Source organism: Trichomycterus rosablanca, chromosome 7 (assembly GCF_030014385.1).
Source record: "Trichomycterus rosablanca isolate fTriRos1 chromosome 7, fTriRos1.hap1, whole genome shotgun sequence".
Lineage (NCBI taxonomy): Eukaryota > Metazoa > Chordata > Actinopteri > Siluriformes > Trichomycteridae > Trichomycterus > Trichomycterus rosablanca.
Window position 1 is genome coordinate 20,443,198 of NC_085994.1, and position 25,491 is coordinate 20,468,688.

The following is a 25,491-nucleotide window of genomic DNA, read 5'->3' on the forward strand; positions in this document are numbered from 1 at the left end:
AAATTCTCTTGTTGCTTGTACCACCCCCACACTGGTAGAGAAGAGCTGAGACAATCTTGCTTCCTTCTGAAACTCCTCCACATTCAGTTAAAAGAGAAATTGTGGGTTCAAGCAGTGATGCTGGTCACAAGTCCTGGTTCACAACTGATATTCCAATTCATCACAAAGGATGTTAAGGTCAGGGTTCTGTGCAGGCCACTGGAATCCCTCCAACACAAACTGATCAAACCATGTCTTTATGAACCATGCTTTGTGCAAAGGGGGCACATTAATACTGGAAGAGAAAAGGACCTTTCTTAGAAAAAAAGTTTATGTACTTGATTTTATCAAGTTAGCAATGTATGTGACTAAAACACTAAAGCTCATTTCATTAGAAAAGGTGTTCAAATACATTTAACCTAACTGTGCCAGTGGATATTACATGTACAGTATTGGTGTACAGGTGTATAAGTTGCACCTCACTGGCAACCATAATGTGGAATTGCATTGGTGTGTTACAGAGAATCCAGGAGATGGAGGAGCGACGGATTGAGAGAATAGGAGAGAGCATGAGATGCTACGCAGAGGCAGAGCGCAAAGTTCTTCCTATTGTTAACAAGTGTCTGGATGGCATCACCAAGGCAGCTGAGTCCATAGAGCCTAAAATGGTAAGTGAACAAACTGACCTTTTTTTATATGGCTATACTATTGAGGTATTCACATATTTTTAAGCTTGTAATGTAGAGTGCAGGTCAACATTTTCCTTTTGTTTCTGCAACTGTTCTTTGCTGAAAAAGTACTGTTATAAAGGCACCCTAGTGGCCCAGAGGTCTAATGTGCTAGTTCACCAGCTCTTGACTTTAAATCTCAGCACTCAGTGCTATTGACCATCCAGGGGTCTATATAGGCACAATTGGCAGTGCCTGAGGAAGGGTAGGATTGAACCTGTTCCTCATTACCGCTGCAGTTGTGGCCCATGATGGCTGGTTAGAGCACCTGCATGAGAGATTATTTTTGAGATTTTTTTTTCCTCCAATTTTTTTCTACCCGATTGTATTATGCTTCCCCTCTACTGATGTTTTCACCCGACTGCATGTTTTCACCTGCACAAGGCGAGTTCATATGTGGATCAGCTTTGTGCATAGTCACTCCCTATACTCCCTTGTCACACATAAAAAATTATTATAATAAATAAAAATAACTCATACATATAAGAATTTTTGTTATTTAAATCTGCTGGGTTCAAATGTATATATAACGAATTAGATTTTACTTTAGGTGGTAGTTCTATATGTGTTTTAAATTAATGTCACCTGAAGCTATTTCTAAGCAGTTTCAGGCCCAAAAAACACCTGCATAAACAATTGTTTATAAGAATAAACTAGATGGAACAGTGGTCCCTTTGCCAACACTGTAAAGAAAACCCAATCTATCATTTGTCTGGATGGTTTCATTAAATCCAACTGCCAGTAAAATTCATTTTACAGTTAATCAGAGGCTGCTGAAACATCTGGAGTTTTATTTATTAAGCATGTCTAAGTTATTGTCAACAATGACCAGAAGTATGTTTGGAGTAAAAAACAGAGGCATATAAACTCCACAACACTGTACCAAAAAAGAACCTTTAGAATGGCTTTCCCAAAGTCCTGACCCCAACCCTGTCGAAAATTTGTGTACTGTGCAAGAACGTATGTGCCACAAATTCAATAAATTTGGTTAAATTGTACCAGTTCTTCCAAATAGAGATGTTAATAGTGCAACCCTAGTTGTGAAACGTGTTGCTGGCTATCAAAAGAGACACATTGAGGTGAACTAAGCTAAAGTGAAGTGAAAGGAATGTTCATTTCCACATGATAAAACTGTATTAATGAGTTCATCCATATTTAGCAGAGAGATTAAAAATTTACCACTGCAAAATACTGACTTCATTGCTTTGATCACTCCTGCCCTACTTTCATGCTAATGAGAAAGGTTTCTCTGTGATCAACAGTAGCTGGTTTGTGTATGTGTGTGTGGTGTTGTTGTTTTGATCTGCTTGACAAAATCCTGTAGCTGGTGGTCTGGCCAAATGTCACAGATGGAGTGAGGTAACACTAAACTGCTAGTCGACTCACACGACCTGCTTTCCCTGCGAGTATGAAGTGGCTTACTGGCCTTGACTGGACATAAGCTTTCACAGGGCTTTATGTGCTGCACGAATAAGGGTTTATCCATAGCAAAACACCAGCCTGTCAGATTCAAATTAACATAAAACACATTCTCACTAACTTTATGTTTCTTTCTGCAGCCATGGCACCAGGTCTCTGTGCTACTGCATCTAATCTTTGGAACTTCCACAATCTTTTTGCGACTGATCTCTTTTTTTGCAGATCAACTTCACTTTGATTAATTTTACTGTTCACTATCCGGTACAGGGAAAAAACAAGCTCTAGAGTCTAGGTCTTGTTTTTCCTTGTAGCTTTGTTGTTTTGCTTTTCAATGTATTGTAAAGCTTGCTTGGATATGTAAAAGGTGCTATATACATTTAACCCATTTTATTTGTAATATTATTATGTAGAATGTAGTTGTTTTCCAATGATTTATAATGTGGCTTAGCTACTGAAGGAGTTCGCCAGTGAGCCACTTTAAAGTGTTGTCCTTCTGCATTGCATTTTGACCAGCAGAAGGGGCACAGAGGTGCAAATAATTGATGTGTTGGTTCCATTTCATTGTCTCCTGTGCCTCGATGAGCGTTAATTCGCTTTAGGTGGGAGTGCTTTGCATTTTCTCCCTTTTAGACTTGCCAGCTCCTCTTTCTGGCAATCTGCTTTTCTCTAGAACATACCAGGCTTGGTTTGGTCTGATTTTCTGCTGGTGTGGGGTGCCAGCATACTTTATCAGTTTTTTAGGGAACTTAGCTGGCATAGACTTGCCAGCTCCTCTATCTGGCAATCTGCTTCTCTCTGGTACATACTGGGCTTGGTTCAGTCTGGTTTTCTGCTGGCATAGGGTGCCAGCATTCATCATCAGTTTTTCAGGGAACTAAAGCTGGCATTGTGGCGATTTGGAGGTGTCATTAATGAGTGAGCTGCCCCAGAGGCGGTGATGACCCTATTTTTGGAGTGGTGTCCATGTACTGGAACCACACTATGCACAGTGTGGGCTTACTGCTTGTGTTTAGGATTCCCTATCTTTCCTTTTTTTTTTAAATGTCGCAGACAGCCGTAGCAGCTTCTCATTTTATGCAGATGTTTTTGTCTTTCATGTTACTTTGTTACTTTAAATTATTTGTGGCATCTTTACGTTTCTTTGTTAGTGGCTTTTTAGCCACAGTATTGTGGCTGGACTGGGGTTCATTTTCTATCCTTGCAGGTTTGGGGCTCCACCTCCCTCATGCTTCGGTGGCAAGGCGTGACCCACTGTTAATGTTTTCGTTATGTGAATGTTAAATACTACAATACATATGTATTTTAAAATGTCTCAAAGCACAATGCTACATTTTTGCTATAATTATCCAGCTCTTGTCTGACTGTACTTTTAAATGAAGATTTGAATGAAGAGATTTCACCATCCTTGTACATATTTTTCTTGTTTCTTCTGTTGTATAACTAGTGAAGTTCATTTAATTATCCTTTATGAAACTGACTTAGACTTTTATATAATGTGATATTTAAAATCTCAGTCTTGATTTGTAGAATTCGGAAATGCAATACAGACAAAATATCCATCCTATGGACAAGGCAATACATTGTCTTTGTTGTAGTTAAACATCCTACTTATCATGTATTCTTACTGTTTGTCCACGTTTGAACTGTAGGACACAAGACAAGTGGTGGAGACATACAAGTCAGGCTTCGAACCTCCAGGTGATGTGGAGTTTGAGGACTACAGTGTGTCAATGAAGAGAGCGGTATCAGAGTCCAGCTTTCTGAATGCACGTGGAGAGAGCAGACGCAGAAGTCGGAGCAAGCTGTGGCCTTTAATTAAAAGGAATAAGGTACACAGCAGAACACTAAATACTAAATTTAAAAAAATTAGTATTCAATATGTCGTTATCCTTAGGGAAACAATGACTGTAGCTGTATCAGTCTCTTTGTGGAAGCCATCAAGTTTGCCTCCTTGTTCATGTTTATTTACATGTAGCAACACTCAGAACGAGTAATAGGACTTCTTATAACAGAGATGATGTTTTGTTAGACTGGTCAGGCAATTGTGTTAGGACTGGAAGATTCAGAAAATGTCTCCATCTGGTGGAAGAAAACTTTGTCATTGTTCTTCCAGAATTTGTTCTATACAAGTGTATTGACTTTTCTTCTTTTATAGATTCTTAATAAAAACATATAGATCAATGCTACATGTTAAAATGTTTACTTATTTATTATTAGAATTTTAACATCATGTTTTACACATTTTGGGTACATTCATGACAGGACAGGTAGTTACTGCTTACACAAGATTCATCAGTTTAATGACAAACACAGTCATGGACAATTTTGTATCTCTAATTCACCTCACTTGCATGTTTTTGGACTGTGGGAGGAAACCGGAGCTCCCGGAAGAAACCCATGCAGACTGGGGAGAACATGCAAACCACACAGAAAGGACCCGGACTGCCCCACCTGGGGATCGAACCCAGGACCTTCTTGTTGTGAGGTGACAGTGCTAGCCACTGAGCCACCCACATGTTAAAAGAACCCCTAAAATTACTTTAAGGTCTTTAAGGGAAGCCACAATGTGAAAAAATAAGAGACATAAGCATTCATTTATTTCAGAATGTAGAAATTAAGTGTAAGATTCCACTTTTGTCACCACAGCAGACACAGTGGTCCGCATACCTGATTCAGCACACTTTTTTAGTCCAGATGCCCTTACTTACGCAACCCTCTTTATTTTTATAGCCAATACTAAATGTTTATGCATGATAATGTTACATTTATATTTAAAAAAATTATTTTATAGTTGTTTATATGTGACCTATAATTCTTTGTATAATGCTGTTATATAAATATAGGATTAAAAAGACTCGTGGCAGGTTCTTGAAGTATAAAAAATGACAGGACTTAGGAGAGAAAAAGGGGTCCCAAGGACCAAACCAAACTCTCTAGGAGTTCTGGGATTTGAACATTAAACCTTCTGCTATAAAAGATCAGTTGAAAAGTGTTTCTGGTTATCTTTACATCGCTCTCTTTCTTTGTTTCTTCATTTGTCACTGTGCTCCATTACTTCCTCATGTGTAGCTTATGTCTCTGTTAGCGTCACCCCGTCAGCCCCCTCCCCCTCCCCCTACTTCACCCTCTCCAGAAGGCCTGGCTAACGGGCCACACTCACCGCCGCACAATAAGGAGCCACTTGGTCAGCGCCTTAATGACTTCATGAGCTCCAAACACAAGATGCAGTGCCTGAGGAGCCTCAAGCGTGGGGTAAGTATGAAATGTCTGTATCATAACATCAGTAGTCTCGTAGAGCCAGACATTTAATTCGATAAGCTTAAGTCTTAAGACCAGGATAAAGCTGTTGATAAAAATGAAATATAATAGAATAAATAAATGGTGCATCAGAACACCTTAAAGTTAAAACCTTAACTTTTAAGACTTGCATTGTTTATTTAGGATTGAGATTGACCTCAGTGATGAGGGAGGGTTTTTAGAAAAACAATTGCTGTTTTAAAAGCCAGAACTTTTAATGACTTTCCCCAGATGCCAAATCTTGTTAAGATAAAGGTGACTAGCCTTGCACTATAAAAGACTATATCATTAAATACCCCGTCTCTTTAGGTATATAGAAGACATCAAATTTGACTGATCTCTCCTGTCTATGTAATTCCATTCTAGTACCTGTACCCCTGAATAGGTTAAATTGATTTGAGTTTTTTTCTCTGTTGTGTTTTGCTTGCATTCTGTTGTGTGCAGCTCTCCCTGAAGCTAATAAGTGTAAGTGTCTACTGTCTGACTATTCTCTAATACATTTGTTCTCATATAGTGTATTGTGTACTTATTATATAAGTAAAAATTATACATTTTATACATTGTTTTTATACTTTCATAAGTGAACTCAATGTCTCAGAAGAAGGACATTAGGAAAACTGCTTTTTAAACAATGATTAGCTAAACTTAACATCTTTTATTAAGATTATAAGGGTTGAACAATAGAATTTCTTTCTTTTGATTCTAATTTAATAATAAAACATAATCTTGTGCGTGTATCATAGGGAGCAGGACAGGAGGATTACAGTCATTTACCCCCTGAACAGAGGAGAAAGAAACTGCAAGCCAAGCTTAATGACATCAGCAAGGACATCCAAAAAGAGATGGATCAGAGGTACATGCACACACAGTCTTGTTATTTCTACAAAGCTGCTTTCAACCCCAGAGTTTTTAACCTACAGTATGTACTAAAAATACAAATAAAATTTCAGGACCAATTCCACATTGTGTTTCTTTTTGTTGACCACAGGGACGCGTTGAATAAAATGAAAGAAGTGTACATTAAAAACCCTCACATGGGCGACCCCAGCAGTGTGGACCCACGCTTAGAGGAGGTCAGGCAGTGCATAGAGAAGCTGCAACTTGAGGCACACAAATATGAGGTGAGGTGTTGACTAAGCTCATGATTACACACACACACACACACACACACACAAACACAGCAGTTGACCTAACTGCATGTCCTCGGATTTGTGGGAGGAAACCGGACACAGCACTGTCGCCTCACAGCAAGAAGGTCCTGGGTTTGATTCCCAAGTGGAGCAGTCCGGGTCCTTTCTGTGTGGAGTTTGCATTGTCTCCCGTGTCTGTGTGGGTTTCCTCCGGGAGCTCCAGTTTCCTCCCACAGTCCAAAGACATGCAAGTGAGGTGAACTGGAGATACAAAATTGTCCATGACTGTTTGACATCAAAGACTTGAACTGATGAATCTTGTGTAACCTGTAACTACCTGCCCTGTCATGAATGTAACCAAAGTGTGTAAAACATGACGTTAAAATCCTAATAAATTAATAAATATCAGTGGTATACTTACTTGCTCACAAATGGGGCAATTTTAGAGCAAATAAACATCAAAGGCTGCAGAACCTAGTTGAGTTTTATGCTGTAAATGAAAAGTCTCAGAAACAGTAGCAACATCTGCGTTCTCCTCCTCTGTGCAGACCTGGCTAACAGACTTGGAGAGAAAGCTGCTGGAAAAGGGCAGCACCCAGCGGAGACAGAGTGCACCATTTGACTCACAGGGCAATGCACTTGTAGGCAACAGTTGTGGCCAGAACAGAGAAAGGTACTCCTGAAGCACACACACACACTCACCACCCTGTCCACCCCTCAGTAGATAAAAGTAACCCTGTTTTTAGCAACTTTGTATTCATTTGGACTGTTGTATGTATTACATGTCTTCTGTGCACAGTCCGGATGGCAGCTACACGGAAGACCCCAGCACGGAGACGGTGCAGTTCAAGTCCCGTAGCACTGAGTTTGATGATGAATTCGATGATGAAGAACCTTTACCCACCATAGGAATGTGCAAGGCACTGTACCCGTTCGAAGGTAGCAGTAAAAATTGCATCCTTAGCAACATTACTTTAAATAATTATTCAAATAACCAAACTGTTAAAAGTATTTCAGTATTTCATGATACTTCTTGATTCTTAACAGCTTAAATCAGCTTATGTTTTTTGTTCAAGTCAAAATAAACAGGAAGCTTATCTATACAATTTTTAAAAAATCCAATATTAATGATGGTAAGAGCAGGTGGCACAGCTGGTAGAGGGGTTGCCACACAACAACAGAGATTCTGAAGGCCAGGGATTGATCCTTGCCTCTAGTAAATGTCTGTCTTAACAAGTCATAACATTCCACTTCAAAATGCCTTGGCTTTTCTGTAAATCCATGATGCCATTTACATGGTCAAGTTGGTCAGTTCCTGCAGCAGAACAACATCCCCACATCATCACTGACCCACCGTCATGCTTGACCATAAGGATTGTATTCTTCAGGTCATAAACCTTGACTTTCTTTTACCAGACCGCTGATTCATATGGCTGTTTTTGAGAAGTTTTGCGTGTTCTCACAGTGTGCTCCAGACACACCAGTTGTCTCCTACCTCCCAAAAGCATGTGAAGGATGGACTGATATTTTAGCATTAAAAAAAGATCCCAATGCTGAGAGTCCCAATCCCAAAGATCCCAATGCTTAAGAAGTGGTTCAAAAGACTCACAAGCCCCCTGTGACTGGATCTTCCTGTTTATTCCAGTTAAAATGGGCATGTTATATAATGTACTGTGTAATTTGACACTTTGAAATGTACTTGCTTGTGTTAAGTTAAGACTTGTCTCGGATTGTCCTACAATATATCTTTTATTGGAGTGTCTTTAGTATGGATGCAAATGTGTGTTGCAGGCACGAAATTTTAAATGTGTTTATATTTACAAAATACCATGAAGCTAATTAGTGAAAACACTGGAAATCTTTTCTTTCTACTTTTGACAGTTAAATAAAGATTCGAGAGAATAAACAAATGTGTAAGTACTCAGTAGTTATAGCTTAGTGTTTCTCTCTGTGCTTTAGGCCAGAACGAAGGCACCATCCCGATGGTGGAGGGGGAGATGCTTTATGTAATAGAGGAGGATAAAGGCGATGGATGGACTCGTGTGCGCAGGAACGAGGATGAGGAAGGATATGTGCCCACGTCTTACATCAAGCTCTGCTTCGACGCTAATTCCAAAGGTGCCATGACTTATATTTAACCCACAGAGCAAAAACGACATGCCTAGCTGGATTGCCTTTATATAAACAACCCTGTCCTCTGGCCAGTTTTAAGTGGCCAGCAGGGCACAGCATGAATGGAATAGACCGATTTGTTTTACTCCAAGACACAGTTTTTTGTTTGTATAAAAAATTCAGGAAAGGGAGATGAGAAGGACTCTGATTGGTGTGTATATGTACACATCTAAAACAGCACCTTTATCCCATGGGAAAAGGAAGTAAACTGAACTCAGTGTGCAAGATACGTCACATCATATCAGACTTTTTGTGTCTGTATGTATAGGCCTCTATTTCTCATCTTTGTCCCTTAATATCAATAAGAGGAAAAAGACTTGTGTCCGTAAGGATGAAACAGGCAATAATGCCGCCAGTGCGGTATCCTTTAATTTGCTAGATAAATATGCTGCTTAATTGACATTTCATATTAAAGCTTTGGGTATTGTGGTTGTTTTGCTAAAATATCCATGTTTGTTTGTCCATGGCTGATCTACAGGTAATATTTGCTTAGAGTATAATGCTCTAAAATGCAGAAAAGCAATATCATGATGAACAATAATAAGGTCATAATAAGGTCTTGGTTGAATATATATGTAGATTTAGTTTTTTGTTTATATTTTTAGTATAGTTTCTCTACCTAAATGTAATTTTAAAATTACATAAGTGTAAATATACTATGACAGCATGAAAAAAGTAATAGTTTAAACTACTCAGGTACTTTTTTTTTTCTATTCTTATATCTGACTAATAAATATAAAGGTTTTCCCCAAGAATTTACATTCAAGTCTAAAATGTAAAATGAAAAAAAAATTTTTTGCATGTATCAACAGCAAGCCTAGCTAGTCTTCCAGGTGGCCATTCCATTCTGCATGCACTTCTTAAATTCACCGGCATGGCAAACAAACAAGCTTAGAAACACGTCAATCCAGATCTTCATGGTGATTTAGAGCTTTAAAAAGCCCTTTTTGTGATTTATAATGTTAGTATTAGTGGTGTGATTGCAGCTGCTTCTGCATGCTTTAACACAAACAGGCTTTGCTGCTGTATTAATATAGCTTGTGCATAGATTTTCTGCAAGCTAACACTAGCTGTAAATTCTCTGTACACTTTACTCTCAAAAAAGAACATTATTTTTTGCTCATCTCGTAATGGTGCGTGACAATAAATCTGGGAAAATTGTTATTATAAAGGACTGCCATAGGACAGTAGCATATTTTCTGGACTATTAATCACAGCAGATTATAAGATACAGCCTACAAGCCTAAAGAACACTACACACTTTTAAAATACTCCGAACAGCTGTACAGTGCACACTTCACAATTTAATGCCTTACGACTGCCAATTTGTGTTCACAGGGTAGCGCACACTACTGCTGATAAGGGTCTCACACAGACTGTTCATCATTAATCATTGGCAGTCACTTTTTACAAAAACAGACTATCCCTTAAAAATAAATGTGAAAAAAGCATAAGTTAGTTTATTTTGTCCTATAATGGGCGAGCTGATGACTTGCAGAGCTGGATTTTGCATTTCAGCATGTAATGTAGGTATAAAAAGGACATTTTCTGCCTCCGTTCTCACATATAGAAAAATAATTCGCTATGTCACTAATGCCAATGAGGGGTTGCACACACAATTATTAGACCTCCTTATTATAAAAAAAACAAACTACTCCTCAAAAGAGTATAAAAAATGTCTGTAAAAACACTGCAAAAACAAACAGCATTAATATAAAAAAACAGGATTAGGATATAGACAGACCGTTTAAAACACTGTCACTATAAAGATCAAGTGAACAGTCAAAGTCATTAAAAAACAAAGAACTAAAAGTACATTAAAGGTTTCAGGAATAAAATATATGTGTACAAATCCCTAAATCAATTGTATCACAGTAAAATACCTATAGAGTAGAGGACAGATGATGCCTGTGAGCTAAATCTCAGCAGGTGCTATCGGCCGGCCAGGCAACCACAAACACATGATTGACTATGTCTGAGGGGGGATGGCTGGAGCTCTACGATGGATTGGCACACTGTCTGGGGTATTCCTGCCTTACTCTAATTGGCTAATAAAAAAAGATATTATCTATAAGTTACTATATAGTATTATACATGTAGTATAGAGTACACTTAATGTAAACAAGCATACTAAGGGTACATCAAACGCCAGTGACAAACATGGCATAGTGGGCCAGAAAGGTGTCCTATAGTCCATAAAATCTGGTACTTGTTTGCCACATATCTAACATCTTCTGTAAATTTTGTTTTTTTTTGTTTTGATTTTCTTTGCTTTTTTGTTTTTGTTCTTTTCTTTGCAGATCCCTAAAAGCGTTTGGCTGGCACAGGAGTGGCAGGGCAAGCTTCCTTGCGTGAAACATCCTCCTCTTTAATGTGTAGTCAGAGTGGTGCTGTGTGAGACTGTCTGACAGGCTGTGCTATTCTTTACACAAACTCTGAATTTCCTCCTTTTCAAGAAGCAAAAACTCACACACTTCGAATACTCTCAGATTTTTTCTATAATTAGTGTGCTAATGACTTGCAGAGCTTGCTTCTCTTGTGGGCCTAGATTTTTTTAGCCTTGTGTCATAGATGCTTGCTGCTTGGGTCCAACCTGTAGTTCTCAGATACAGATACAGGACCGTGACGTTCACCTAATTTTTTTCTTCACTGTGAAGATCTGGCCCGCTAAAATCGTCACTGAACTTTAGGAAGAACACTTTATTGAACGATTTATAGTCCTGGATATAATGTGAAAAGTAAAAACCATTCAAGTTTTGGGGTGGGAGGTGGGATATGGGATTTTCCTCTCTATTTCTATTCTTATTCGCAATCTCATATCATATGATGTTTTTGTAATTAATCTGTGAGTGTTAGTGGTTGAGGCAGGCAGCTTGGCGGTTGTAAACGGGTAAGCACCCCTTCATCTTTTAGTTTCAGTACAGTGATGAAAGCAACGCCATCTCATTTACTCATGGTCACATTCTTTCCTGTAATGTGTACATCGTCATTCCTTCTTTCTCTCTTTTTTACTCTTTCCTTTATTGTATTTTCCTTCTTTAAACCTTTCTTCTCTGTACCTGCAAAACCTGGGTAATTACTCGATTACCTTTTCTTGTCATGTCTCGGCTTTGCATATCAACACTTTTAGCTTTTAGTTATTTAAAAGGTTATATCCATTCACACATTAATCATTAAACTATTATGGTATGTAATGTTATGTATTGTGATACATAATAAATGTACGTTTTAAACAAATATGTCCCAATCCGATTTAAAGTCTCAGTTAGGTGGCTGATACTGGCCTAAAATGTTGAACCAGTATCGGCTGGAGGTAGCACAGATTATCTACAGTATGTTATAACATAAAAAACAAAAGATCCCACTCCTATCTAAATTAAGTATGCATAATTTACATGCAGGGTCAATTAGGCCTTTGTTAAAATGTACTCAGACCTCTAATATCAGAAACATTATTGAAAATAGATGCATGCCTTTATACAGTGCATTCATGGAATAAAAAAAAAAACTGCATCTTGTGCTGTGCCATTTATTTAACATAAAATTTTATGTTTGGATTAAATAGCAAACAGCTCCTACATTTCCTGAGATGTTGCTTTGTTATTGTTTCACTGTGCTATATTGGATTTTTCTCTCAACTGGGCCATTAAGAACACCCAGTAATCTCATTCCAGTATTTTGTCTACCTGCCCTTTAACACTCGTTTCTAATTACTTTTCGATGCATCAACTAATAATTCCTAGTAACTTTGCATGTCTAAAGGAGTTTAACTGTCTTACTTTCGTGTTCTTTGGCTTTTCTCTTATTTGTCTTTGATACCCTTCTCCTTTCCTCACTCCCCACCTCTCTTTTTTCTTTTACTTAATCATTTTTTCTGTTATATCTCTTACTTGACATTCCCTTTCTTCATGTGTCTTATTCTCTGGGCTGAGTGGCCGTGGCCATAGCCATGTGTCGTGTAGCTTTAGTGGTGCGTTCTCTTGTTGATGTTAATGATGTTCTCCAGCTGGTGCTGTGTTTCTGCGCATGCATGCTTGCCCCGTCTCTTTGTCTGTGCCAGTCTTGGGGGTCTAGCAAGTTCCAGCCTTCCCTTCTTAGGGGATGAACTTGCTTCTTTACTTGTGTTTGTGCCTGTGGTTTACTTTTTTTTTTTTTTTTACTTTCAATTGAATTAATAAAATGCTTGTTTTGCCACATTTGCATGGCCACTTGCTTTACATTCCTAAGTTATTATTCTTATTATCTTATTATTGTTTGAATAAAAATCAAGATGCTTCATTTTTTGTGGTTGACATTGTTTTGCGGTTATTTCAGACTGATGTTAAATACACATCTTTACCTCATTTATGATGGACTTTGAGCTGCTATTTGAACCAGCTCTGAATAACTACTATCAATGCAGTTAATCTCCATTTCAAAGGAACGAAGATTGCAGTACTGAGCTGTGTGTTTTCTGTATTGTGCTTTGGAATTACTGTCCACTTTCAGACTTTATCATGTACACCATACTGCCAGCGGGTGTTGCAGCTTCTTAACACAAGTGTTAATCCCAGTCAGCTGCTCCCTGTTAATTTATAATAATAATAGTAAATATAGAAAATAGTTCGACTTCAATTTTTAAATCAGGAACCTTGTAAAATGCATACACTTTTTATGTGCAAATGAAATGAATTAAAGGCCATTGTGAAAGATGCTGGTGTCTGTCAACATTTTAACCCAACTATAAAATCTTCTTTCATGTTTTATGCTGTTATGTAAATTTTAGTCACTGTTGTTAAAATTGTTGGCAAAAAATCCAACTAACAAGTCACAAATGTGTTTACAGAGTTTGGGATACACCTTTAGACTATATATTTCTCAAATGCATGTATTTATTCTTAGCAGCAGGGTGCCATGGGTTTATTTTTTTTAATATTTAAGAAGTGAGTTAGAAATAAATTGGCCAACAAGTTTTGTACTGAAGTTTTGTGGTGTTAACCGAGACTGCACTCTTAATGTGAATTGTTCAAGGTTACACCCAAAATCTTGCTGTAAAGACAATTATTTTTTATGAATAATTACACTGTTAGAACAGTTTGTTAAGAGGGGAAGTAGTTCATCTTGTGCCACATGATATGTATGTATCAGTCCTAAAATAGACTTACACGACAAACCATGCTTATGTCTCAAAATTCTCCCCACACAGCTTTCAAACTTATTAAAATCACAAAATAAAGCATGACAATAATAACCCAAAATAATAAAGAAAAAACCCAAAAATAATATAATTTAAGGACTAAATACTTCAAGATTTAGCGTGCTAACAATAACAAAGAGGGACGGTGGTTTTCTGTCAGAGAAGTGATGCCGTCATATTTGTTAATTCAGACTAGGTTGGCGAATCGATCCAAATATCAGTAGTATCGATACCAACCCTGGAATTGGAATCGGATCAATACTAGCGTGATGGAATCGATACTTCAGTTTAAAAACATTTGTTCTTCAGTTTTAATGTTGTACTGTACTTTGTTTTAAGCCAGAGAAGAAGTGCAGTGAAAGAAATTAATTTAGTTTTTTTATATTATTGTTTATGAACAAAAGAACTTTCTATGAAAAAATAATTGACGTTCTTTTTTTTTTTTTTTTCTTTTTTTTTTTTTTTTTTTAATTTTTACCCCTTTTTCTCCCCTTTTTAGCGCATCCAATTGTTCAATTAGCATCGTGCTTCCTCTCTGTCTATGCCGAACCCTGCCCTGACGGAGGTGATTGAAGCTAACCCGTATCCCCTCCGAAACACGAGCAGCAGCCAGATGCATCTTTGCCACCCACACATTGACGAGTTTTGGCGCCACCTAGCGTTGCATGCGGAGAGACACACCCTAAGTGCACCCCCTCCCATCTTGTGTAAGCGCCTCCAATCAGCCGGCAGAGAACGCAACCGCATTCTGACAGAGAGAGACCCACATCCGGTTCTTTGTCCCACCCCCCACATGAGCAACCGGCCAATCGTTGCTCATATAGCCACTCAGCTTCGAACCGGTAAAGCAAGGCTGGATTCGATACGACGCTTCTCAGAATCCAGCCCTGGTTGCAGCGCGTTTCTTTTTACCGCTGCGCCACCTGAGCGGCTTAATTGACGTTCTTCAATATTTTTCTGTACTTTATTTTACAAAAAGCCAGAGAGTGCAATAAGAGGGGAAATTATGTTTTCTTATTATATTATTGTTTCTCAACAAAAACCCAAGGCTTCAATAAAATTTATTATATTAATAAAATTACTTTTTTTTTGCCTACAAACTGTAGTGGGTTTTTACATGCGCATGATTAATTAATAAACACAAAATCATTTATTAGTCAAAGCACATTAATGATACATTCACCTTATAAATCATGACACACTGCTCTTCCCTACATGAAAGTAAATAAACCGCTTTGTAAGTAAAAAGTATCGGTATCGGATTGATATCGGCGATACTGGCCCTGTATTTACTTGGTATCGGATCGATACCAAATTTTGCAGTATCGCACACCACTAACAGACAGTAGCAGCTCCTCTCTCCTCTTACATGCTCCTCCCCTCCTGCTCGGCTGTGATTTGTTGTGGTACCGTCACGTGACTGAGCGGCACTGAGAGACCAAACACATGCAGCAGTGAGAGAGAGAATGAGTGGAATACTTTGAATAATTTGCTTTGTACATACAGAAATAGGGGCAATTTTATGGAAATGATAGTGTAAATTACAGTATGAACGCACCTTATGCAAATTCACGAACGATCCTAAAACGTAGGTCAGGTTCGTGAATCTGAGCATGCGTAGTGAGGCTCTCATTCCGTGATTTTGTGTTTTAATGAATAAGTGCTCTTTTCTTTTGACTTTGTGCTTATAAATGTAAACAGATTTGTATCTATTTTTAAATTAAAATACGGACTACATACTGTATGTATAACTAGGACACATATATTCGCACAACTACCACCGCTTGGTGGTGATACGCAATGATAGTAACGTTTTACCTCAGAAGTGAGGAGAAAGTAAAACACCCAGAAACAAGAAATCTGACCGCTTTAAACATCTGAAGCTACAATATTAATATGATAGAGTTATATTTACAGAGTGCTTTTAGAGATCACGGCTATTAGCATAGCAGCTAATACTAGCGACTAAGCTAACAAATACCGGTGTTGTTTACCTTGGATATTAACTCACAGCTGTAATATCTTTAGTATAGTTAGTGTACTGCACACAGTGCACAAGGCTTTACTGTATATCTTTCATATTAATATTAGTGATGGTTTATGAGTTATTTGGGTTTTAGTCATTGACTCAACTGTGAACTAGTTAGCTAGGCTAGGTATTGACACCTTCACAGGGCTGTTTTAACCTTATTTCTAGGGATGGGTGGATCGATCCAAATATCGATATTTCAGTTTTACTTTTTCTCCGCTACATTCAGTACGTTAGTTTCGTTTTATAAGAAAGTAGAGACCATAGCTGAGTCTGAAATCGCATACTTCCATACTGAACAGTACGCGAGAGCGAGTAGTGTGTCTGAATAAATAGTATTTATTAAACAGTAAGCGAAAAGTACCCGGATGACCTTTCTGAGTACACACACAGTACACTACAGTCCGATAATCTATCACATAATGCAGCTGGAGCAGTGAAACTCGATATGCCTCAGCGCTTCGAGCTCCTGCACAGACGCTGTTGTGGTGCAGCCACATTGTTTATTGTTTATTTATTTTTTCTTTATATAGCAAACCTCCCCGGAAGACGAGATAAACCCAAGCTAGCTTTTATTTATTTATTTATAAAAACAATATACAGTGAACAGTACAATTGGTCTTCGGGGGACCAATTAATCTTTATTAGTGTTAATACGAAGAACTAGTAACTGTGGTCGTTGTGAAGAGGGAGGATATACATCACATATAATAAGGAGATAATAATATAAGCAAAACAAAAAAAAAGGGGGGGGGGGGGGGGTGAGAGTGGAGATAAAAGAGGAGACAGAACAAACAAAAGAGAAAAAAAAAACTTGGTACACTTGGTATGTATGAACATATTACCAAAAATATGCTTTAACATTAATACACCAATAACCAGTATATGTTCAACAGCAATAAAATATACAAATATCAAAGAAAAAAAAACCAAAGGAAGAGGAATTACAAATCATTTTAGTAATCTTGTTCCAATTTCGTAACATACAAACTAAAAAAGACACATTCTTTAGAAATGCGGTAATTTTAAATATATATAAAAAAAGGACTTTAAGACGGTTAACAATCGACATGATTTCTTGTTTAAAGAGGATCTCAAGGAATTTACTGTTTGTTTTTTGTTTTTTTTAGCATTTTTGGTTTTACGAATATAATAGTAAACAGTACGTACAGTAATTATATAAGATTTAATTGGCTGAAAGTGGGTTATCAAATATATACACCGATCAGAGATAGTAATAAATCGACTTAATCTAGCATTAACTGGGTAACATCTGTGAAGTATAGCAACTGGACAAGTTACCTCAGCAAAGATCCACATGATGGTGCTAAAACACCACAAACATTCTGACAGAAAGCGCTTCATTTAGTCAAATTTCTGTTTATTATCAAATCTGTCATACATAATGAGTACAATTTTTATTCCCATATATAGAACTGCACTAATTATGTCATTTAAACATAAATAAGCAATATTATAATATGCATTGAAATGAATGATGTGCATCCTGGGTGGGTTTAGTGATTTGGTAGTTTATTACTTGCTCATATTCGCTTGTTAAGTGTGACGTCACGCGCGACGTTAGGACCATTTTCGGGGCCAAACGAACCTTTAATCGCAAACGCAAACAACTATGGCTAAACCTGTGAACTTTCATATACATATATTGTAAGAGCCATATTGCACTAATTGTAATGTTCTATGTTTATTGTCATAAATATTTTCTGTTTGGTTAAAGAATACTTATTTGAGGTGGAATCAATAGTATTTCAACTATTGATTATTTTTCCTGGTAATCAATGTATGCTGTTATTCATTAGTCCTCTTCGGTGGAGCCTGCGGGGGGCAGAATTGTACTGACTCTATATACTGACTATCAAGACTATTAAGATACAAATAAGACAAGATGTGCAGTACACTAGTGCATTTCAGGTAATCAGAATATCATGAAAAGTTCATTTCATGTCACCTCATCAAGAGGTAAGCGGTCACATTTTTAATTCATTACATGAAAACTGACATTTCTAACTCTTTGGTTTTACTTTTAATCAGTAACGTCACCACTTAACAAGCGGATAGGGCTTTGTCAGTTACGTGTTGTTACTGCCCGTGACGTCAACGATGCGCCCTTGTGGATGTATCAGTAAAGACACTTGCATTACTTTTTCACTCTTTTGTAGCAGTGAAAGCTGGAGAAGCAGAAGCGAAATGAGAGGAAACCATACCGAGATGAACTCAGGATGCCAGGAACCGTTATTTGGATAAATGATCATCTGTTAACAGCATTGATAAGCTAGGTTGGCTGTGAGCAGGTGAAACAGCGACCATGTTGCGTTTGTAGCGGTAAATGTTTGTATTGTTCATGCTGCTTATTTTGCACAAATAGTTCTTAGTTTTTGACGGTGTCTATTTACAAGTACAAATAAAGTACATACACTACCGCTCAAAAGTTTGGGATCACTGTGAAATTTTCTTGTTTTCAATGAAAACACACATGAGATTAGGAAATATAGCTAATAAACAGGACATGCAGACATTGTCTGAGTAAAAATAAAATTATTTTGATGGAAATGATGACTGTGTACTTCAAATTTAGCCTTTATCAACAAAAGCCACCTTTTGCAGCAATTACAGCCTGGCAGACCTTAGGCATTCTAGCTGTCAATTTTCGAGGTAATCTGATGTGATTTCACCCCATACTTCCTGGTGCATCTCCCATGACATGGATTGGCTTGATGCAGTCTTCCTCCGTACCATACAGTCCAGCTGCTCCCACAACAGCTCAATAGGGTTCAGATCCGGAGACTGCGCTGGCCACTCCATTACAGTCAGAATTCTGGCTGACTTTTTATTTCTTAAATATTGCTGGCACATTTTGGAGGTGTGTTTGGGGTCATTATCCTGATGTAGGATGAAATTGGCTCCAATCAAGTGCTGTCCACAGGGTATGGCATGGCGTTGCAATGTCTTGTGGTAGCCTTCCTTCTTCAAAATCCCATTCACTCTATATAAATCTCCTATTTTACCACCTTCAAAGCATCCCCAGACCATCACGCTGCCTCCACCATGCTTGACAGCTGGCATTAAGCATTGGTCTTGCATCTTTTCATTGTTCCTGCGCCTCACAAATGTTATTCTGTTTGATCCAAAGACCTCAAACTTGGACTCATCTGTCCACAACACCTTCTTCCAATCTTCCAGTGTCCAATGTCTTTTCTCTTTGGCCCATCGCAGTCTTTTCTTTTTATTGGCCAGTGTGAGGTATGGCTTTTTCTTGCCAATTCTGCCATGAAGTCCAGCATCCTGAAGTCGCTTCTTCACCGTTGATGCTGACACTGGTGTTTGACGGGCTCCATTTAGTGCAGCTGTCAGTTGACAACCTGTGAGGCGTCTTTGTCTCAAACTGCACAGTCTAAGACGTTTATTTTCTTGCACAGTTGTGGATCGGGTCCTCCCACTCTTTTTTCTGTCCTTATTAGAGCCAGTTTGTGCTACTCTCTGAAGGGAGTAGTTAACAGCATGGTAAGATATTTTAAGTTTCTTTGCAATATCTCGCATTGAGTAGCCTTCCATTCTTAACACAACAATAGACTGACGAGTCTCTAAAGAAAATTGTTTCTTTCTGGCCATTTTGAGCCAGTAAGCAAGCCAACAACTGCTGATGCTTCAGATACTAAACTAACCTAGAATGTTGTGCTCCCTTTTATGCTCCCTTATTAGTATAACGTTTTTCAGCTGTGCAACAAAATTAAAAAAGGGTTTCCTAACAATCAATTAGCCTAATAACATTCTTAACTTGGATTGGCAGCCAAACCAGGAGATTGAGGCAGAGGACTAAGAATGGCTGATAATAGGACTGTATGCAAAATAGGCCTCTATACAAAAATAGGCTTTAATGCAAACATTTTCATTCTTCAAAAATCATCTGATACATTTAAAATAATTGTGTAATGGACTAAATTGTTTGTGAATTGCATGAAAATGTGTTTTTCTTTGGAAAAGAGGGAAATTTGCAAGTGATCCCAAACTTTTGAGCGGTAGTGTATAAATTTTACATATTTGTACTTGATTACTGTCCTGATTTGTTCACACACTTAAAAACAATGGTTCTTTAGTCGAGACGATGGTTCATTTGTAGTTGCAGGGGAAATGTTGCCATGAAGTGTATTCGTCCGTTTTATTATTTGATTAAGTAAAGGGTAAATGTGCATCATATCAATCAGGCAGAAATCACACCGACGTTCACAGCTATTTACGCTGGCATATAAACCTAGAAATACAGACAGTATAAATGTAGTCCTAATTATTGCCAAAAAAAGAACAAATGCAAACCACATTTAATGTTTGTCCATGGTTTTGTCCTTGGTGCCACTTTTAAAGCTAGCAGAAGTGTATTTATCTCCTCGATTAAACTTTATCTTAGATCTAATTAATATTTTTTCATTCTTCTTTAATTTCTGACAAGAGATGCATGAGTACCGATACCCGATACCGCGCTCATTAACTTGTACTCGTACTCGCAAACAAGGCTCCGACACTAAACATCCGATACCGTGTGCCTAGTGCACGTTGCTGCATTATGCCTAGTTCACACTACAAGATTTTTGCCCTGATTTTCGCTCGGCGACTGGTCGGCACTAGATTTGCCGGCTCGGGAGCAACTCGGCGTTCGCTCGGCGATCAAAACTCGGCTCTCGATCGCTAAGTGTGACCGGCTCGAGTTTTCTAGCATGTCAGATATCTGATCCGAGATGTGCAACTGGGAATGAGTGACATGTCGAACAGCCAATGAGAACGCAGGATACGGTGTGAGGGGAAACACAGGAGAGTAGTGTAAACAGGTGGGACAGGGGGATAATATAGTTTATATCAGAATACACCAGCACACACACACACGTTTTACAGTATTTCTGACCTGATCGTTCTCTACAAAACAGAACAACAAAACACCAACATTGCAAAAATATTTATTAACCTCCAACTCATTAACTCCATTAGCTCCATCATTCTAAATAGGTATTGGTATCGGTGTCGGCAAGTACAAAAATACATGTACTTGTACTTGTACTCGGTTGGGAAAAAATGGTATTGATGCATCCCTACTAAATACTTTGCATTGCACATACAGAAATAAGGGCAATTTTAATGAAAATTATAGTGTAAATTAAATGTACGTAAAGTATGAATGCACCTTACGCACTTTGCGCACCAGCCCCGGTTCTGGACTGCTTTGCTTGGGGGGGGCAGTAAAACCTAATGAGGGGGCATGTTCATAGTCATGTTTTTGAAGCCAGAAATATATTCAAGGCTTGATTTGTGCATGAATGATGACAGCCAAGCTATTGATACTGGCTTAAAGTGATGTATGAGGTAAAGAAATAAAAATGCATGTTTTCGAACTTAAACTTAAAACCCAATGATTAAAAAATACATGTTGATTATGTAAATGGAGAAAAAAGATTATCTAATTGTATTTCATTTTAATACGCCCCCTTAATTAAATTGCCATTCGTTCATTAGCCTAACCGCTAACGGCTAATAAAATAATTTAAGCAACACCTATGTAAGAGGTAAGTAACATTAAAGCAACGAAAAACCACAGTTAAGCAAATATTACCATGTGGAAGTCAGTTTAAACTCAGAAGAGTGTTTACCAGTATACCTGCCTCTCGCTCACACTAACAGAACATATACTGCCGAACTGAACTGTTTGGGGCAGTCTGCCGATTTTTATATGACTCAAAGAGCCAATCAGGAATAAGCAAGGAAATATCTTCACACTGTAAAACAAAATGCATTTTTGTGATTGGTTCAGAGATAATTTTAAAAATAGCCGTTGCTTGCATTGTGCTTGGGGGGGCAAAGACACAATTTGGGGGGGCAAAGACACAATTTGGGGGGGCAATGCCCCCCTCAGCCCCCCCCCCCCCTAGCGCCGGCCCTGTTGCGCACCCTACGCAAATTCGAACTACGCTAATAACGTAGGTCAGGTTCGTCAATCTGTTAGTAAATAAATGTATATAAACAATAAGTTCAACTTATATAGCGCCTTTCACCAAGCTCAAGGTCGCTGTACAGTAATAAAAAGTGAAAACAAACAACAACACGCAAAACAAGACAAAACAAACTAAAACAAAACAAAAACAAACCGACAGTGAGTAAGGATAGGTTAGAGATATAAATTCAAGAAGTAGAATGAAAATGTTGTGTGAAGAGATGGGTTTTTAAAGACACCTTGAAAGCAGAAAGAGAAGAAATAGAGCGAAGAGTCGAAGGCAGAGAGTTCCAGAGTGTTGGGGCGGCAACGCTGAAGGATCTGCCGCCCATAGTGGACATCCTACATCTAGGAACAGAGAGTTGATTTGTGTCTGACGACCTTAGTTTGCGTGATGGTGTGTGACGTGTGAGGAGTTTAGTAAGATAGGCGGGAGCGAGACCATGAAGTGCTTTAAAAGTCAAGACCAGAATTTTATATTTAATGCGCATGGAAATTGGCAGCCAATGTAGTTCTTCCAAAACAGGGGTGATGTGGTCAAACTTTCGGGTAAATGTCAGGACCCGAGCAGCTGCATTTTGTATAGTTTGCAGGGGACGAAGGGTTTTGGCGGGAAGTCCGTGCAATAAAGAATTGCAGTAGTCCAAACGGCTGGTGACAAAAGCGTGTATCAGTGTTTCCGCCACCTCAAATGAAAGATGGGGACGGAGACGAGTAATATTGCGAAGCTGAAGAAAGGCTGATTTGGATAGTGATTTCACATGAGGACCGAATGAAAGCAGAGGGTCAAACAGAACACCAAGATTGCGTACACAGCTGGAAGGTGTGATGGAAACATTCCCAATGAGGAGGGGAGAGTTTGTGAAAGAGGAAAGTGAAGCTTTAGGGCCCACGTAAAGAAGCTCAGTCTTAAGGGGATTAAGCAGCAAGAAGTTTGAATGCAGCCAGGATTGAAGTTCCTGGATACACGAGGTGAGCGAGGCGGGAGGAAAAGAGATGGATGGTTTGAAGGCAAGGTAGAGTTGGGTATCATCTGCGTAGCAGTGAAAGTTAAGACCGTGTCTGCGTATGATGGAACCAAGTGGAAAGATGTAAATAATGAAAAGAAGAGGCCCCAGTACAGAGCCTTGCGGTACCCCTTGTTTCACCAAAGCAGTGTCGGAAACATGATTACCCAAGCGAATGAAGAAATGCCTGTCAGATAGATAGGATTTTAACCAGGAGAGTACAATGTCAGAAATCCCAATATCAGACAGACGAGTCAAAAGGATGTTGTGGTTAACCGTATCAAAAGCAGCAGAGAGATCTAGAAGAAGAAGAGACGAGACAAAACCAGAGTCCGAGGAACGTATTAGATCGTTCAGCACATAGAGTAGAGCAGTCTCAGTGCTGTGTTGGGAACGAAAACCCGACTGGAAAGTTTCAAATAGATTATTTGTGCTCATAAAGTCAAGAAGCTGAGAAGCTACGACTTTTTCGAGAACCTTAGAAAGGAATGGAGGATTCGAGATTGGTCTGAAGTTGTTTAACACAGATCTGTCCAGACCCGGTTTCTTTAGGATGGGAGTGACAGCGGCAGTTTTAAGATCAGATGGGACAGAACCAGAAAAGAGTGAGAGATTGACAAGATGACAGATAGGAGCAACTAAGAGCGAACCACAGGATTTCAGAAGATAAGTGGGAGCGGGGTCAAGAAATGAGGTAGAGGGCTTTGAAGCGGCCAAGATCTTTAAAATAGCAGAAGAGTCGACAGCAGTGAAAGATGACAGAGAACTAGGAGAAGAGAGTGAAGGAACAGTAAACGGAGTTTGATTTGTAGAATTTGATAAAGTCTTATAAATAGTAGAGACCCTATCCTCAAAAAATGTCAAAAAAGAATTACAAAGCTCCCGTGAAGTGGGAGAAGAGTCAGATGGGGGATGCAGTAGCCTCTTGACAGTAGAAAATAAGTGAGAGGGGTCTTGTCCTGCTATCTTAAATTTATCAGTAAGATAAGTAGTTCGAGCAGCATTAAGTGCCGCTTTATATTTGTCTAGGTGAGCAGAAAAAGCAATGGAATGCACAGATGACCTGGTTTTTCTGTATAGACGCTCCAACCGTCTGCCAGTAGTTTTTAATACACGTAGTTCCGGGGAGAACCAGGGAGAGGAGTGGGTCCGTGGAACATACCTGGTTTTCACCGGAGCTAGGACCTCAATGGCAGATGCGATCGATTGATGGTAAAGTGAGACAGCCTCCACAGGTAAGCATACAGAAGTAATACTGGTAAAGTTTGAGTGTTCCAGAGTAGCCATGAGAGATTGAGGACTGATAGCAGAATAATTTCGATAGGAAATTAATGTCTTCGGAGAGGATTTGATAATAGGAAGAGAGAGACAGAAAGTAATGAAAAGATGGTCAGAGACACCAGTAATATGACCAGACACATTACTGACAACATTGCCAGTTGCACATATGAGATCTAAAATGTGGCCTTGTTTATGTGTTGGAAAAGTTACATACTGCTGGAGATCAAAACAATTCAACATTGACAGAAAGTCTGCAGCGGGGGAAGAGTTAACGTCGAGATGTATGTTGAAGTCACCCAACAAGACTATGGAAGTAGAGGTTGCACTGATGAAATTTAGAACTTCAGCCAGCTCAGACATAAATACAGAGATAGAGTTCTTGGGAGGACGGTATACCAGTACTATATATGTTGTGATACGACCGAGGATCTTAACGATCATGTACTCGAAAGACGAGACCAACTGGGACTCGCATAGCCTTACATTGACACTGTTAGGAAAAAGCACAGCTAGACCTCCCCCCCACCAGTTAACCTTGGTGACGAGAAATGTCTAAAACCAGATGGTGTAGCAATGTTCAGATGAAAGTATTCGTCTGGCAATTGCCAAGTCTCGGTGAGGAACAGGAGATCAACATGGTAATGAGAAATGCGATCGCAGATTAAGGCAGCTTTGTCCGAAAGTGATCGACAGTTGAAAAGTGTCAGTTGAACAGTGAACAGTAAACAGTTCACTGTACTGTATATTCTTTTTCCGCTTAGATACCACTGCTGCTTAATATCGCCATCTTGTAGACAACAGTCGTATATACAGCATTTTACTTATATAAACAAATCTGTCACATTTGTGTGACAAATTTATTTCATTATCTGTAAATAAATAAATAAAATATTTCATTTTTAATTATTTTAATGAAATACTATTTTATTGTGCGGGTTTTCCACATTCTACTAGAATCATTTTCCGAATCATTTGTTTCATTTGCTTCGATCTTTCAAAAGCCCCACTTATGCCATCACTACATTCTAGTCAACACTACATTAGTGGCTGGCAGCAATTAAGATATCTGCGCATGCGCATTTCAAAACTACGGCGCTTAACGTTTTTAATTATTTTACCGAGTTCACTGAGAAGTTCGATTAAATCTGATAATTATATCTTACCGTCTGCACTTAATGTAATTCCTGTTGGCAAACAACTAAAGAGAACTCCACCATCTAAAACCCTACAGTAAAACCGAACACCGATCAGGTGAAGGAACACCAATGGTACATGCTC

General features: G+C 38.6%; 1 protein-coding gene across 3 annotated transcripts in view; it reads left to right on the forward strand.

Annotated features, from left to right (window-relative positions):
• The window catches only part of fnbp1a (formin binding protein 1a), a 47,935-nt gene extending 34,518 nt beyond the window's left edge, over nucleotides 1–13,417 (forward strand). Inside the window, exons 8-17 of one of the 3 annotated variants that reach the window (XM_062999108.1) lie at nucleotides 501–647; nucleotides 3,776–3,955; nucleotides 5,196–5,378; nucleotides 5,868–5,888; nucleotides 6,167–6,276; nucleotides 6,412–6,544; nucleotides 7,102–7,226; nucleotides 7,353–7,492; nucleotides 8,513–8,671; nucleotides 11,026–13,417. In XM_062999108.1, coding sequence (XP_062855178.1) covers nucleotides 501–647; nucleotides 3,776–3,955; nucleotides 5,196–5,378; nucleotides 5,868–5,888; nucleotides 6,167–6,276; nucleotides 6,412–6,544; nucleotides 7,102–7,226; nucleotides 7,353–7,492; nucleotides 8,513–8,671; nucleotides 11,026–11,033 — 1,206 coding nt within the window. In that variant the 3' untranslated portion in view covers nucleotides 11,034–13,417. Of the gene's footprint in view, nucleotides 1–500; nucleotides 648–3,775; nucleotides 3,956–5,195; nucleotides 5,379–5,867; nucleotides 5,889–6,166; nucleotides 6,277–6,411; nucleotides 6,545–7,101; nucleotides 7,227–7,352; nucleotides 7,493–8,512; nucleotides 9,265–11,025 lie in introns of those variants that run through there. The other 2 variants (XM_062999107.1, XM_062999109.1) reach the window with 2 other exon arrangements.
• Nucleotides 13,418–25,491: the final 12,074 nt, after the last annotated feature.